This window comes from Prunus dulcis, chromosome 6 (assembly GCF_902201215.1).
Source record: "Prunus dulcis chromosome 6, ALMONDv2, whole genome shotgun sequence".
Lineage (NCBI taxonomy): Eukaryota > Viridiplantae > Streptophyta > Magnoliopsida > Rosales > Rosaceae > Prunus > Prunus dulcis.
Genome location: NC_047655.1, coordinates 7,384,447 through 7,401,388, shown reverse-complemented (window position 1 = coordinate 7,401,388; position 16,942 = coordinate 7,384,447). Strand labels below are relative to the sequence as shown.

Here is a 16,942-nt window from a genome sequence, read left to right as displayed (position 1 = left end):
CTTATGTAGGCTTTATATTTGGTCATAATTAATTCATTAGGTCTATAGCATATAGCAGCAAGGGTTGTGACTATAGTGGGGGATGAACGAAAGTGGAAAGTTATTATTATTTTATTTATTTAATTTAATTTTTTTTTCTGATTTGGAATTCCACCATTTTAGTCTCAAATATTTGGCGACAACTCCAACAAAAAAGGACATATCCCCCTATTATTCCTAAAGCGAAAAAGGAAAGTGATTTAAAGCGAAACCATTTTATAAATTCCTTCCTCCACCAAACAGATAGCAGAATTATGAAATGTTAATTAGCAAGCCATATTTGACTAATCCTTTTATATATGCTCTCTTCTCTTTTGCTAGCTAGCCGAGACATTGGCTTTAACTCATCAACGCTCTTCTCATAAACAAATAATTACAATTAGTTAGAAAATGGGACAGAGGTTGGAAAAAATTCAGAGAGCTCCACCAATAGGTCCCGATACTCCGTTTACTTATAGCAGTATTTGTTCCAAACCACACACTAGTGGTCTTTTGTCAATTTCTTAGTTGAACTTTAATAATATAAATTCCTTTTGTTTCATAATATTTGATGTAACCTTTCCTTTATTGAAAACAAAATTATACAGATAAGACTAAACTGTACCAGTGAAATGTACTAATCATAAGAACATGGTCTTTTAAAGTCACTATCTGCTCACTCTGGGCAAGCAGAGTTGTCTTTGTATTTCCACAATTAGAAAATCCAATTTGGTCACGCAATCTCAGGGATAGGTTCACATAGGGCATCTGTAGCTTGGTCGTTGGAGCAAATGCAATGGATGAGAAAAATCCACTGATACATCATACATTGTCAAGATACTAACACAAATGGCTTTGCATTGTAGAACGCCCCTGACCTAATGAGAGAGTAAAAAAATACTTTAAAGCCAAATATTATATTAAAACTTGATGTTATTATTTTAATATTAGGTACATTTTCCTGAATATATACATAAACAAAGTGTCTAAGCATCCGTTAAACATACTTTTCGTGAGGTTAATATGACATATGATAATTTCGTGAAGAAGTTATTCTACAAATACTTGTATTTGGTTTAGTAAGTTTCTTATGGATATTTTATCTAGGTTTAAATTTGATTAATATATGGTTATAAGATCCATAGATGATGAGCTTCTTTGTAAGTGTACTTCGTTTTCGGAACAAATTTAAAACAAAGTTATAAAGTATATTTGTGTTAATACCTACATTATATAGGTATATCAATGTATTTACTAATTGTTTGTGCCTACAATTTTGTACTGCGTATATATTTAAAATATTACTCTTAACTAAAATGACTAAAATTCAAATTTGACAGCCAATATTAACGAAAAAAATAGCTTGTTTAAAGATGACAATCTAATTTACTAAAAGTCACATACTGCATTAGAGAATCTGAAGAAAGTCATATAAAAGTCGAGAGAAGCTGCTGCATGTTGGGAAAAGAAGGTAATAAACGGAGAGATCGGGCGTTGGTAGGACTAGAAATATCTTTCTACCCCTGCAAGTGCATCCCAACTTTTCAGAGACAAAACTGCACCAAACTTATGCGTATGTTTGAAATGAAAAGCGACGTGAGGCGCTGAGCTTTAGGGTTTGGGATATGAACTAATGAAGCTAGTCACACATCCACTAATAAAAACACAAACGAAGCGGGGTTTTTTTCACGCACACTACTAGGGTGTCATGTGGATTCGAACCTGAGACTACAAATCAAGACATTTTTCTATTGGGTTAGGCCCCGTTGACCCTTATCTTTACTTTAATGTTCTTAACAAACAATTTATTTATGGTTAAAAATAAAAAAGGTTATCTAAACTCAAGTGACGCTACTTCAGACACCAAAAAAAAAAAAAACTGTGAGACTCAAGTTTTTCTTTTTTTTTTGTCAGTAACAAACCAATTTAATTATTTGTAGATTTAGTCAATTCATTCCATAGGATTAGAATGCAATTCCTGCACTTAATTTGAGTGTGGACCAGCCGACTCTAAGGAAATGGAGAATAATTGTAGTAGACCAGAGAGTAGCTTCCAATAATGGTGTGGATGAACTAGAAAAAGGATCCATATCCAATCAAATGTACGTACATGTGTCTGTTAATTACTGATCAATCAAACCTCCTCCTAAACAAATTTGTGAATAAATTATTGCCAACTTGAGGTGGGAAAAGAAGATGTTTATATAATATTGCAGCAAAGATTAGTTTAAGGGCAAAGGGTACAGTTCCAATAGTCCAGGCAATGAAATATCACCAAAAAAAATTCAAATAAATAAAAAGCCACAAACGTTACTGAGCTATTGGCACATATTTAAGTCGTAAAAAGGGGAAAAAATCATTCAAGTTTTAGAGTGGATGAAGCAAAGAATTTTGGTAGGCCAAGGGGGTTGGGAGTAAGACAGCATGGTTTGGTCGATATGAGAATGAGAATGTGGGCAAATATGGAGGGATGTTGTTCCTTTTTGTATGTAATAAATATAAATGTTTCCTATGCATACAACAGCTTTGTCTAGGGAACGAGGGTGGTTCAGGGTACATCTAAGATGGGGTCATGGCTTCCCTCATGTGATCAACCTGCACATACACACCTTATATATATATATATATATATAAGGATTTATGCTAGTCATTTAGCATGCGAGCTTATACTTGTATAGGTTACACATATACTAAGGTGACATAAGGGTTTGAATTTAAGATTATTGGTTTGCAAGCAAGTTAAGACCATTTTCATTGAGCTAGACCGCATTGGCAATTGAAAGTGCTTTAGTTTTCAGTTGTTTTAGCACTCCTTTCTCATTCATCAATTTTACATCACCACACATAAATTGCACTTTAATTACTAAAACTCGGTATTTGAGGGCTCCCAACTTGGACCTGATTGCTTGAATCTTGCATTCAGCTGCAGATCCAGTCCAAGTCGAAGTTAGAAATAGAGAGAGAGGAACCTCACACACACAAGTACCATAGGAACTTGATTATTTATTTGATTATCCACATTTTCGATTAAGTTTCATCAAACAAACTGCATTTTTTTGTGTGTGCACATGTTAGATTACCAAACAACTTCTAATCTAGATGATTTTTTTTTGGCAAAGATAATCCTTGAAAGATAACCAAAAATATAAATAATTCCGATTATTGAAATACATTGTTGGATAGTCTAAAAGGAATGTGGCACTTTCTCACAAGGACATTCCTAACATAAAAAAAACTCTCTATATATATGCGCTTAATTCACAAGGATAATAGTGTGGTTGATGAATGTGTATGGTGTGTCAAGGAGTTTTGGACTAAATTCTACAACCACTGGAATTGGATCTACATTACTTGTTTTTATAATTATATTCCTTAATACATTTTAAATAGAAAATATGGTAAATATATTTTTATACATATGTATAAAATTTATTACATTTATACAAAAACATTTTATACCACATTTATATAAATTTCTAGTTAATATGAAACAGCTTTTCTAAGTTTATTGCTCTTTTTTCAAAAAAAAAAATATAATAAAAATATTTTTATAGTTGGCCCCCAGTTTACCAAAAAAGAAACAGAAAAAGGCTTGGGCCCCCAGTTTACACCCCAAAGAATTGTTATTCTGTAACAAAAGTATTTTTTTTAAACCCCAATACGTTTATTATTTATAACGTTCTTGTAGTGTGGTGCCTATTAACTTAGGTGTGAAATTTTGATAATGACACGATATTGCGACACAATTAGTATGAAATATTGGCATGACACCATGTTTTGTGTCATGTTTGAAGTAAATCATTGACAGCAAATGAGTACAAATTTGACATGAATTTGCACGAACTTGACATAAATAACTAAGTAATGAGAAACTAAACTGCAAAAATAATAATAAAGCAAACATTTTATCCATGTCAAGTGTGTTGATAGGGAGTTCCTCTATAACATTTGGTCTCAAAAGTGAAATATTCAAAATGCCAACAGTTAATGAAAAGATAAAAAAAGTGTGATTAAATGAGAACGTGGGTCTTATTTTCATGAGACACAGACAAACTAATTTTTTATTCCCTAATAGTGAATTGAAAGAAGAAAAAAAAAATCAATTAATACAAACTCACGCATAGGCCAAGGGGCTAATATCTTTTTTTCTTTTGTCGGTAAGGAGCTAATTTCTTAATAAACGTCTTCAGAAAAAGAAAAAGTGCATATTATTAATTTATAAATTTCTTAATATCTTTTCACCACACCACATATATTAAAATTCACAGAGAGTCTCAAGTCTAATTCTGATTGGTGGGTAAAGATAGATTTGAATACAACTCGGTGATAAAATGCGCCTCTCTCTCTTTCTGTGTGGTCCGTAAAGGGTACATGGAGTATTCAGTATGGAGCTGCGCGTGCTAAAATAAGCCTATATGGTGTACCGTTATATATATGTGCAAACGCAGCCCCATTAAACCACACCATACCACTTCCCAACTGTGAAGCTGTTAGAGAGAGAGAGAGAGAGAGAGAGAGAGAGAGAGAGAATAATATGGAGAAGGAAATGAAGCAATCCAAATTCAAGAGAATTTGTGTGTTCTGTGGAAGTAGCCCAGGAAAGAAAAGCAGTTATAAGGAGGCAGCTATTGAGCTTGGAGAAGAATTGGTAATACTACTTATACTAATAATACCTCTGTTTATTTCAAGTTTGGCCTTTTTGTGTGTGTTTTTTTACTTTTTCTACTTCTTCTTTGAGTTTCCAAGTTGGGTTTTTTTTATGGAACTGGTTATTTGTCATTTGTTTTTGCATGAACTGTTGTGAGTTGTAGGTTTTTAAGCCAAAACCAGTTGAGAATTTTGTGTTTGATTTTATGTTCCAGTGAATTTGCAAAATGAGTTGTGGGTTATCTAGCTGAACTTCAACTAGGTTGATCTTCATTGTTGTTCTATATAAATATATGTATATATATGTATGTATCATTGGTTTATATTTTCAAATGGTGTTACTGATCATATTAGTCTTTAGTCTGACCATGCTCAATTTCAAGCCTCTGCTTCATATCTGCTCTGTCTCCAAAACCCCTGCATATGATTTTCTCTGTCTCTAATATCTATATATGCATATATACATAAAGAAGGTTTTGAATCAACGATGAAATCATTTCATCCTCCCGCCCACTTTCATGAAGAACCAAATGTAGTTTAATGGATGAATCTCTCTCTCTCTCTCTCTCTCTCTCTCTCTCTCTCTCTCAAATGGATTCCTATTGGAAATATTTTCCTTTACTGAGTATTCTTTGTTGTCTGGTTTGTAAAAGGTTTCAAAGAACATTGATTTGGTTTATGGAGGAGGGAGTATTGGCTTGATGGGGTTGATTTCCCAAGCTGTTTATGATGGTGGTAGACATGTCATTGGGTGAGTATCTCAATTCCTCGTTACTTCTCTCCTTGCCTTTCTTCATTGATATTATTATTGACTTTGGCTTTCATCTCAAGTCTCTCAAGCTGATTTTTGTCATGTTATTGTCTCTGCAGAGTTATCCCCAAGACACTCATGCCTAGAGAGGTATGTTCTCTGTTTATGTTAAATTGTTCCAAGAATTTTCTATGTAACATCAAAAACTGAAAATGACCATACAGTACAACTAGGGAGAGAGAGAGAGAGAGAGAGAGAGAGAGAGAGAGAGAGAGAGAGAGAGAGAGCATTATCTACTTCTTTTTCCCTTACTTTTAGATATGGAATACTTTATTCATCTTGTTTGTGGTGGCCACATTTACATGAATGATGAATTTCTACCTTAGCTTTGTTATCTTAAAATTCTGGGTTTTCTCACATGTCTCTTTAAAGATTCAAGATTCAAGTAGCTGGGCTCTCTGGCTTCACATTTGATTGGTCCCCCAAATTTTCAGCTTTCACATGTGGAACTGTTTGAATTCATCCCTAAATCCACATGGCCAGTCTAGGTCCTTCAACATTTTTGTCCTTCTCTACTAGCTTTATACACCCACTAGTAGTAACTCAGATTCTCATGAAACAAAAAATATCAACCTTTTATGTCTGTAATTTCTTGTATCTTCCTTCTCTTTCTTTTTGCCTGCCCCTGGTGTGAGTTTGGATTGAGCCCACCACTGTGTACCCCTCATTATTGTTTCTCTGTACCCAACACTATGAAAAATCTCTCTCTCTCTCTCTCTCTCTCTCTCTCAGTTTCTGTCTGTTTGTGCTTGTTTTTCTGCCTTTGGTACCAATTTGTGTTTATTTGATGAGTTTTCAGATAACTGGAGAAACAGTGGGGGAAGTGAAGGCAGTAGCAGACATGCACCAAAGGAAGGCAGAGATGGCTAAGCACTCAGATGCCTTTATTGCCTTACCTGGTTGGTACAAAACTTGGCGTATATTACTTCATACTAAACATACACCTTAACACACTAATTTCAATAGGGAACAACATGACATGTATGATTTACTCAAAGTGCACTCACATTAAAGAAATTATTTCCCTCCCAGAGTCAACTGAGTTGACATGGCCCATATTGTAAGGCATATATATACACACCAAGCTAAAAAGAGCCTTTGAAAATATGTAAATCCTACTAAAATTTTTGCTAAAGAATATTCCCCATGCCAAGATATATATTGTCAAATCCCTGTTAAGGGTCCCCCACACACAGACTCATACATATCCACTTGTCACATTTGCTTTCTGTGCAGTTCCAAATAACTGGGTTTACGTCTATCCCGTTTCACACGAGTGTTTCTCCTTGTTTAAGTCTTTAATATGGAAGTTGGTTTTGAAATTATATTTTTCAATTAAAAAAAAGTTTCATCCTAACCTTCTTCTTTCTCTCTCTTTCTCAACAAAGTCAATAAAAGATGAAGGTGACAGTAGTGGGATTTAGCAGGAATATATAAGACTATATACACTAACCATATTTATTGTATAGGCTTATTAGAAAGCTGCAAAGGTACTGTTATGCATGTGTCATGTCAACGCTGGAAAGCTGCTTGGCCTTGTCAACCACATTCCTGGAGGGATTTAGATTTGGCCAAAAACATTTGGCCTCCCCACATCCCCTTCTTATTTAAGCATCTTTCTACTACTTTTTACAAATGATTTCTAAAAAGAAAATTTCTCTCTTCACTTCGGTATATTTTATTTATTCCCAGGCATATAGCATTTATATATTGAACAAACCAAAAAGAACACGTGATTATAACTTTTGTGACAGTTCGTTTCTGTTTCTTCTTTTACTTTATGTAAAAGATGAGACAACGAGAGTCGAATTCTTACGGTGAGTGTGAGGTTGTTGAAATGTTTTACTACACCTAATATCTATGCCTAAGAATCTGACACTTATAGACGGAAAGCAACCATTCAAACCTTATTAATAACCCTAGTTAATTTCTGATTTATCATCACCCTATTGTACCAAAAATTATTCTTCCTGAGGAGCTCTCGCTTTCTGTGGTTAGCACTAGCAGTTCTGTCCCACTCCCACCCATTCACTAAAATAAAAAAAAGAAAGAAGAAGAAGAAAATGACTCTTTTACCAAAATGGTCCTTTGATAAGCCAGCTGTGGACCTACAAGTTTTCCTTCATTTATTTATTTATTTATTTTTTGGGGCCTAACTTTGGGCCTGAAGTTTCACTTCAACTGGGTTCAGGCTTGGATAGATCAAGTCATCTTGGGTCAGCCCAATTTTGCCTTTCCCCTTGGATTTTATTTTTTCTAATTATTATTATTATTTTTTTATATGTTGAAGGTGGTTATGGGACTCTTGAAGAACTTCTTGAAGTGATCACATGGGCCCAGCTGGGAATCCATGATAAACCTGTAAGCAGTATTTATATGCTTTATGTTTGTACTTAATTAGCTAAATAAGTGGGGTATGAGTCCTGTTTGGTGGGCGAGTGTAGACATCACTTAACTGAGTTTTGAACTTGACATCGTGTCCCATCCCATAGAAATGAGACTCATTTTCTCATGTAAGTGGGAAAGGTATCCAATTTGATGAGTCGAATCCCACCTTTTATTGAGAGCATTAAACATGGAGATATCACATTAGTTCAATCGAATTAGAATAGGAATAGTAATGGCTTGTGACTACCAATACCAAACGACACCTCGATAGGATAATCAAACAAAAATGTGGAATATTATTGAACAAAAATGTCCTTTTTTCTTCTTCTTGTGCAGGTGGGATTGTTGAATGTGGACGGGTTTTATAACTCATTGTTGTCGTTTATTGACAAGGCTGTTGAAGAAGGTTTCATTAGTCCAACTGCACGACACATAATAGTTTCTGCCCCTACTGCTAAGGAGCTAGTGAAGAAAATGGAGGTATAAAATTTTAAAAAATTTCTTCCGACTTTCTATTTTGTCTGTTTGTAAATTGTTTATATTAATTTAAGAAAAAATATTTGGTCTGCTGTATTTGACTAAACTTGGAACTTGGTCCTGCATAATTAATTTTTTATTTTTTTAAATTTTTTTAGGAATATTTCCCCCGCCATGAAAGAGTTGCTTCAAAGCTAAGCTGGGAAATTGAACAGCTAAGCTACCCCACAATATGTGACATTTCAAGATGAGCAAATTAAGACCTGGGGAGAAAGAGGGTGGCCAGCTACCTCTTCTTTGTTGAAAGGAAACTAATTTTAGATTACTGAAACCTTTCCCCAACTGGGAATTCCATTTTTCTGTAATTTCCCTTTTTTGTTAGTGTAAACTGAGAAAAAAAAATGAAAAGAAAAAAAAATTTTAATTGACCTCAACAAGTTATGTAGCTTGATTAATTACAACTGTCTTTAATTTGGAATTTGGTTTTTAGTTATAATGTTCAATCTATGCTGAAATGATTTGTGTAATAATATTGTAAAGTTCTTTTCTTTTTCATCCCTTTTTGTAAACTTCTGTAAATTCATATCATATGTGGTTTGATTATGTTGATATTTTCTTAAAGAGTGATCTTAAACGAACCTTAAAATTAATTGAGTACACTATATTATTGAAGTACACTCTAATATTTTAATCAAAATGTAAAATTAACTAAGTACATCATATTTAACTACCAAAAATTACCCTGGTACACCCTAATACACTCTATCACACAATACCAATTCTAAACTAGGTTTATCTTTATATATGAATTCGTGCCTTCTTTTTAGATTTTGGGTTCACATCATAATCTTTAATTTCGTAAGTTGTTGTGGGAGTAGAGTTGCTAGCTCATACAATTCAAAGCTTGATTCTTGTAAATTCTTGTGATTTTCTTCGAACTATGTGAAGGGGACTCAAACATCTCTGTCAAATTACTAGTGAAATGCATCATTACCAGTCTGAAATCCTTGATAATTTTGGATGCTTCCAAGTTAGAAGAAAAGTTTAAACCCTAGGATTTTAAAGTCATACACTTCAACTTTATTGTATGGATGATGTTGAGATAAGAAGTCAGATTGGAACAAACTTTTTCATTCAAATATGGCTGCCCATATTTTACATAAGGAAGAATCAAGTACATGGAGAAACGCCGACACTTGTCTTTCGTTGTGTTTGTAAGGAATCTCTAAGCCTTTGAAGCATCAAAGACCCTTAAAATTATATGAAAACTTCTCTACATTATAGTTGAATATGGTGAATGAGGTGTACTTATTAAAATTATATTTGTTTCACAATTCCATATATCCTTTTTGCAGTCCCGATCTCTTGGACCACAGGAGTCCAAGAGATTGTGGTCACCCACCGTTGGATATTAATTCAATGGTTCAAAATGATATATATAAATGCAATATGACATAAACGATTATTACCCGATTCAAGTCATAAATGAGTGAACCGTTGAATTTACATCCAACGGTGAGTGACCATAAATCTCTTGGACTACAGGGGTCCAAGAGATCAGGACTGATCCTTTTTGGTCATTTTATATTAGAGTAAATTAGTAATTCAATAAATACTTTAGTAATAGGGTGTACTCAGTTAATTTTAAAGTTTATTTAACAGCATTCTTTCTTAAATACATTTTGCATTAAATTGCACTTTGATGAACCTTGATGGATCAAAAGGTGGAGAACTAGAATTAAAATGGGCCCTCTTAATTAGGCTAAGGGCACAGAGGAAAAAAAAAAAGTTGGGCTAAGGGCAATAGAAAACGCACAATTTAATTTTTTTTATTATTTTATACAAATAATATTAGGGAAAGGAAAATCAAATCTAGAACTTCGGATGCATAGATAAATACTTTTAGCCACTTAAACTACAAACTCCTTCCGTAAAATCCAGAACTTTAGATGAACTTGTTCAATATATCCTCAGACTTTCTTCCACCAAATTCATTAATGCTGCAACTTTAAAAATATAAATAAATAAATAAATAAAAAGTGGATTAATATGACACTCTGGCTCCTCCCGCCCAACTAGTGTGTATTTTAGGTCCAACCCTAAAAAAGGTTAAAGGGCCATTGCTCCGAGCCTTGCATTGAAGGGCCCAAATTTTTATAGAGATGTGAAATTTTTATTCGTAAATAGGCTCCAAAATCACATGAAGGGGTTCAAAAAGAAAACAAAGAGATGGATCCAATGAAACCCAAATTCATCATGATATTAATACTTCATTTCATTTCATTTTATTAACTTCGGTCCAACTTGTTTTTTCATGAAACTCTTAGGTCCGTTTACTTACCAAGAATTAAGAAAGTAGGGAATCGAGAAATTTAGGAATCAGGGAAGTCATGAATCGGTATGGAAAAAAATCATTTCAATTGAGTTGTTTACTAACTATATGGAATCAGCATGGAGTTAAATCTCATGGTTATTGTTTACTAATTCTCATGAATCAGAACCTAAACTAATTTGATTACTAAAATGTCGTGTACATATAAATATATATTTTTCACCTAAGTAACTTGTAAAAAGGAAAATTGACAAAACTTTATTTTATAACTAATGTATAATATAAGATACTATATGGCGAGTGATGAAAAAACTAGTATATAATAATATAAGGAATACAATAGGAAGAAAAAAAAAAAAAAACAAATATGACATATTGATAAGAAGCATAACAAGACAAGTATAGGCTAGCAACCAAGGTGAAAAGGGAAAAAATTTGCTTTTTCCAACAGTGATTAATAAATAATCATTGAATTTTTTATATGCTTTGGGGTGTTTTAGAATTATTGTAAAGTAGTAAGGGTATTTTTAGAATGTAGTAAGGGAAAAAAGGAATGAGAATCAGATCAACTACTCCTCCTAGTTGATATGATTCTTGGTTTTGAGGAGATGTGATTACATATTTTGAGGTGGGGCCCACATATTTTTTTCATTCCTAATTGCAAGTAAACGCGACAAAAGTCAGGAATGAAAATCATTTTATTTCCTCCCATACCCATTATATTTACGTATCAGTAATGTAGAGGTTTCTATCATTTTCTTCCATGTTCAACCTTACATGCGTTTGTTTATTGTGTCATTAGTAGATATATCTAACAATAAAAAATTTATTATTCCATATGCCATTTCTCCAAAACACTACTAAAGCTGTTTTCACTTTGTGAGTGGAGGAAGCCAAGCTTCTTTGTCCCTTAAAAGCTTTCGGTAGTACAAAACCTCAGCAAGGAGTTCTTCCTCCCCTCTCCTCTCCCCTCTTCTCTTCCTCCATTCACCTCTTCCCCCATTTTCAGAGACAAATGGTTTTTCCTATTTGTCTTCATTTTGTTATGATTTTCATCCAACAATCACAGACAGTTGCGTCTCGGCGTCGGATCTCCACTTGCGTTTCGGTGTCGGATCTTTACCTACGTTTTGGTGTCAGATCTCCACCACTATCTTTTTTGCTGTTTCTTTATGTTTGGAATAAGTTACAGAGACTTTTTGGGTTCTTTGTGTAGTTTTCACCTTTCCTTTTATGAGGGCTTTTCACCCCTCCTTTGTGAGAGCTTTTCATTTCTCCTTTGTGAGAGATTTATTTGTATTGTTATGGCTTCGTTTTTTTTTTTTTTTTATAAGCTTTATCTTTTTTTTATTATTCTAAGTTTGCAATCTTAGTAGGGATGTCTATGCCAAAGTTTCTTCGATCATGCGTGATCGTTAGTGGAGGCGCACCAGATTGTCTTAATTTTGATGTTAAAATGCTCCCTTATTATAATGGACATTTTTTGGCTAGTTTGTATTGACCATTTATGGCTAGTGGCTTTTTTGACTAAATTATGAATGCAATCATAGAATTTCTCCACCAAAAAAGAAAAAAAAAAAAAAAGAAGTAATAATGACACCACGTTGAACTTGCCTGTAATTTCAACTTTAGTACTTACCAATAATGTACACGGAAAATACTTAGGGGCCGTTTGGTATCTTACTTAGATCTAATTTTATAAACTCAAAAACATATTTGCCCCAAAAACTTGTTTAGTAGGCCCATTTTTAAATCCAAACCCAAAAAAGATTCAAAAACACCCGTGAGGTTTTACACACACACACTCTCTCTCTCTCTCTCTCTCTCTCTCTCTCTCTCTCTCTTGTGCACCACCAAAATTGATAGGGTTCATGCCTCACATCTTTTTCCTTTTCTTTTGTTAATTTCAATTTGGGGATTAAGGTTTCTGATTTTTTGATTTTAATTTCAATTTTTTTTTTTAGATCTTAAAAATAATTTGGAGTTCAATACCAAACAAGTTGATCTCTTTTAGAATTATCGTAAAGTGGTAAGAGTATTTTTGGTAGGTAGCAAGGGAAAAAGGTATGGGAATCAGATCAACTACTCCTCCTAGTTGATATGATTTTTTGGTTTTGAGGAGATGTGATTACAGATTTTGAGGTGGGGCTCACATATTTTTTTCATTCTTAATTGCAAGTAAATGCGGGAAAAGTTAGGAATGTAAATCATTCCATTTCCTCCCATTCCCATTATATTTACGTATCAGTAATATAGAGGTTTCTATCATTTTCTTCCATGTTCAACCTTACATGTGTCTGTTTATTGTGTTATTAGTAGATATATCTAACAATAAGAATTTTATTATTTCATGTGCCATTTCCTTCACCTCTTCCCTTATTTTCAGATACAAATGGTTTTCTCTATTTGTCTTCGTTTTGTTATGATTTTCATCCAAAAATCACAAATGGCTGCATCTCTGCGTTGATCTCCACCTTCGTTTCGGCTTCAAATCTCCACCACCATCTTTTTTGCAGTTTCTTTATGTTTGGAATAAGTTGCATAGACTTTTTGGGTTCTCTGTGTAATTTTCACCTCTCCTATTGTGAGAGCTTTTCACCTCTCCTTTGTAAGAGCTTTTCGTCTCTCCTTTGTGAGAGTTTTATTTGTATTGTTATGGTTTGGTTTTTTTTTATAAAGATTTATCTCTTTTTTTATTATTCTAAGTTTGCAATCTTAGTTGAGATGTCTATACCAGAGTTTCCTCGATCCTGCATGATCGTTAGTGGAGACCTATCAGATTGTCTTAATTTTGATGTTAGACCTCTCTGTTATTGTAATGGCCCTTTTGTGGCTAATTTGTATTGACCCTTTGTGGCTAGTGACTTTTTTGGCTGAATTATGAATGCAATCATAGAATTTCTCCACAAAAAACAAAAAAAAAGTAACAATGATACCACGTTGAACTTGCATGTAATTTCAACTTTAGTACTCACCAATATAATGTACATGGAAAATACTTAGGGCCCGTTTGGTATCCTACTTGGATCCAATTTTATAAACTCAAAACAGATTTCCCCCAAAAACCTGTTTAAAAATCCAAACCCAAAAATGAATTCAAAAGAATAATACTAGTCTTACCACATTTTTTATACCAAATGATGTGGCAACTGATGTGTACATACCACATCATGTAAAATACTAGTTTCTGTTTTTCTAATTTTATTTATTAAAATACACTTCATTCATTTAATTGATGTGGCATATGATATGAATATGCCACATCATGTGGGATAATAATGTGGTAAGTGTAGCATTACTCAATTCAAAAAGAGTAATACTACATTTACCACATTTTTATCCCATATTTCTATACCACATGATGTGGCATGTCCATATCATATGTCACATCAATTAAATGAATGAAGTGTATTTTAATAAATAAAACTAGAAAAACAGAAACTAGTATTTTACATGATGTGGTATGTACACATCAGCTGCCACATCATGTGGTATGAAATTGTGGTATAAAAATGTGGTAAGAGTATTATTCATTCAAAAACACCCTTATTATCCCTTATTATTAAAAACAAAAAAAGTGAGGTTTTACATTCTCTCTCTCTCTCTCTCTCTCTCTCTCTCTCTCTCTCTCTCTCTCTCTCCACCAAAATTGATAGGATTTTTATGCCCCACATCTTTTTACTTTTTTTATTATTAATTTTAAATTGGGGATTAGGGTTTCTGATTTTTTGATTTTAATTTTAATTTTTTTTAGATCTTAAAAATAGTTTGGAGTTTAATACCAAACAAGTTTTTAGATCTTAAAATCATTACATAATTTTTTTAAAAAAAATTATAATTTTTTAATTTACTTTTTAAAATATAATACCAAACAGGCCTTACTAGTCTAACATTTTCTCTCAATTTCGTTTCTCGACCTATACGTGTAACTAGTCTAATCTTTATTGGACAAACCAACTATTAGTTCAGAAAAATATAAATAAATAAAATTGTTGGAAAAAGTGTAACATCGTCCATCTTGCATACTTCCTTCTTCTTCTTCTTGTTTGTTTGTTTGTTTTTTTTTTGTCAGAAGCATACCTTCCATCTACCAGTTAAGTACTATAATTTGGATGGATTATTTGTAAAGATGATACAACGTAACTAAAAAAACCAACAGTTGAGATCATGGGACCATTTCTAATCTAATGGTTAGAAAACAAAATCCTTATTTAATGTCTTTAATTATTAGACAATAAAAATATGTTGGTTTTGTTTTTGATAAGTAAAGTGATTTTCATTACATTTGACGACCTTTGTGAAGGAGATGAACTCTAGAATTTTCATATACTAGATAAGTCAACGCCAAACAGAATGTATACTTGAATTATTTTGTTCACCTTATGGGAATTGTGGATTTAAATCCCTTCAAAATCTCCTCATCATCTTCCAATTCTCTAGACCACGTGAAATTCCCTCGAGGAAATCTATTAGGTGTTGCTCCACTTAAAAAGCCCACAAACTAAGACCACAACCCTTGACTAAGTGAAAGGACAAACCACAATGGCACAAGGGTATGTATGCTTGTAATTTTAAAAGAAGCTCACATGGAGAGATCTCTAAGACTTTGATGAATATTGCAATTTCTTTGGTTTCCTTTTTCTTTTGGCTTTAAGCAACTTCTTTTAAATATGAAAATTGATGTTTATTAAGAACGAAAAGATTACGTAAGATGTTAAACTAAAGCATTCTGTGTTATGATGTAATTAAAGTTAAGGCAAAACGAGCAAGTTTCTGAGTCATTGAATTGGTTTTAAGCAATCTTTAGGAGATAATTATTAAAGTATTTCAAATTCGTATTTGACGTTTCTAAAAGAGTTACGTCCGTTAGACCTTTCATCATGAGAACCTCACACTTGAAACGTGTTATGTCAAATAACCGTGTGGCTAATTATTCGTAATTAATATTTTCCGATGCATTAATAATGATAGATAAAGTAGGTTTAACGGACGAAGCCACATAAATTTTTTTTTGGTATTGTTAGGTCACACAAAACTAGCTATAAAGTATAATACCAAGTCGGTTTTTCGTACATATTTGCTTATGTAGCTTCCACTAGCTAGATCCATATATATTCTCGTTGCCTGTCCAGTCCAAATCTGATACACCTCATTCATATACATGGCTAGAGTCAAACAAGCGTTTTCTTCTTCAAGATTTCCATACTCACAGACGACCATCAAGGTTGACTTTTTTGTGGTGTACATGTAGGGTTTTGACCTTGCATCATCAATATGAAATTATGACAAGGGGTGATAAAGATATATTATGTCAGTCTGGTTGGTATATATGTTTACTAAACTTTATGAGGTTAAGATCTAATCTCGTGGTGAAGAGCCAAATGCATGATGGTTAATTTAATTTTCTTAATAATAATACGTATGGGGCGTGTGCACGTCCGTGATCAGATGCTAGCATAAATCCTTTGAAGATTATTAATAAGGCTGGACCTGGAGATCATAATATATATAAAAGAGATGTCAACGTTAAGAAATTTGTAACTACTTTAAAAATAGCTTCAATTGTCAACACTCCCCGCGGTTAACAATATTTCATGGCCCCGTTTATGAGCAAAATTAATCAATCCAAACCTTCTAACTTTGTGTTAGTTTGAGTAATTGGAAGCGCTTGCCCGTAACTAAAGCGCCACTCCTTCTTGATTATGTCATATAAAGGACACGACGAGCATAATATAATACTATTTGTTAGAAATAATATTCAGTAATTAAATTAGAACGTTTTAAATGAAAACAATGATATTACACAAAATTAAATTAAGAGAAATCTAAAAAATAAATCAATAATTACATTAGGTTTTAGTAAAGGCCAAAAAGAAAAACAGAGCATAATTCAATTTTTTATATTTGAATGTGAAGGTGAGGATAAAAGAATAAAAGAGATTCTCAAACTGAAGGGAATTATATTAATTTTATATTGCTTCTCATATTTGGCATATAATTTTTGTCCAATGATTCACTTATATATATATTATTGGATCGCTTTTGATCCAATGAGAAAATTGCTTAGTCATGTGGGACCCATCTCCCCAACAAGTAGTAGGCTGCACACAGTTGAATGTTAATACAACCTTTATGGAAATGTTTCAATTATTATTTCTGAGAGAATAATACTGTTAATTAATTAGGTCAGCTTATTTATTCCTCAGAAAATGTCATCAATTTTGGTTTATGGCATAATTTCATAATCATCATTAGGTAGTGATTGATCC

At 33.0% G+C, this 16,942-nt stretch overlaps 1 protein-coding gene across 1 annotated transcript; it reads left to right on the top strand.

Annotated features, from left to right (window-relative positions):
• Positions 1-4,495: 4,495 nt before the first annotated feature.
• On the top strand, positions 4,496-8,868 carry LOC117632152 (cytokinin riboside 5'-monophosphate phosphoribohydrolase LOG1). The gene is made up of 7 exons (XM_034365570.1): positions 4,496-4,666; positions 5,319-5,416; positions 5,536-5,566; positions 6,276-6,375; positions 7,767-7,837; positions 8,201-8,344; positions 8,500-8,868. The coding sequence occupies exons 1-7, from the start codon at positions 4,553-4,555 to the stop codon at positions 8,590-8,592; spliced, it is 651 nt and encodes a 216-aa protein (XP_034221461.1). The 5' UTR covers positions 4,496-4,552; the 3' UTR covers positions 8,593-8,868.
• The last annotated feature ends 8,074 nt before the right edge of the window (positions 8,869-16,942 follow it).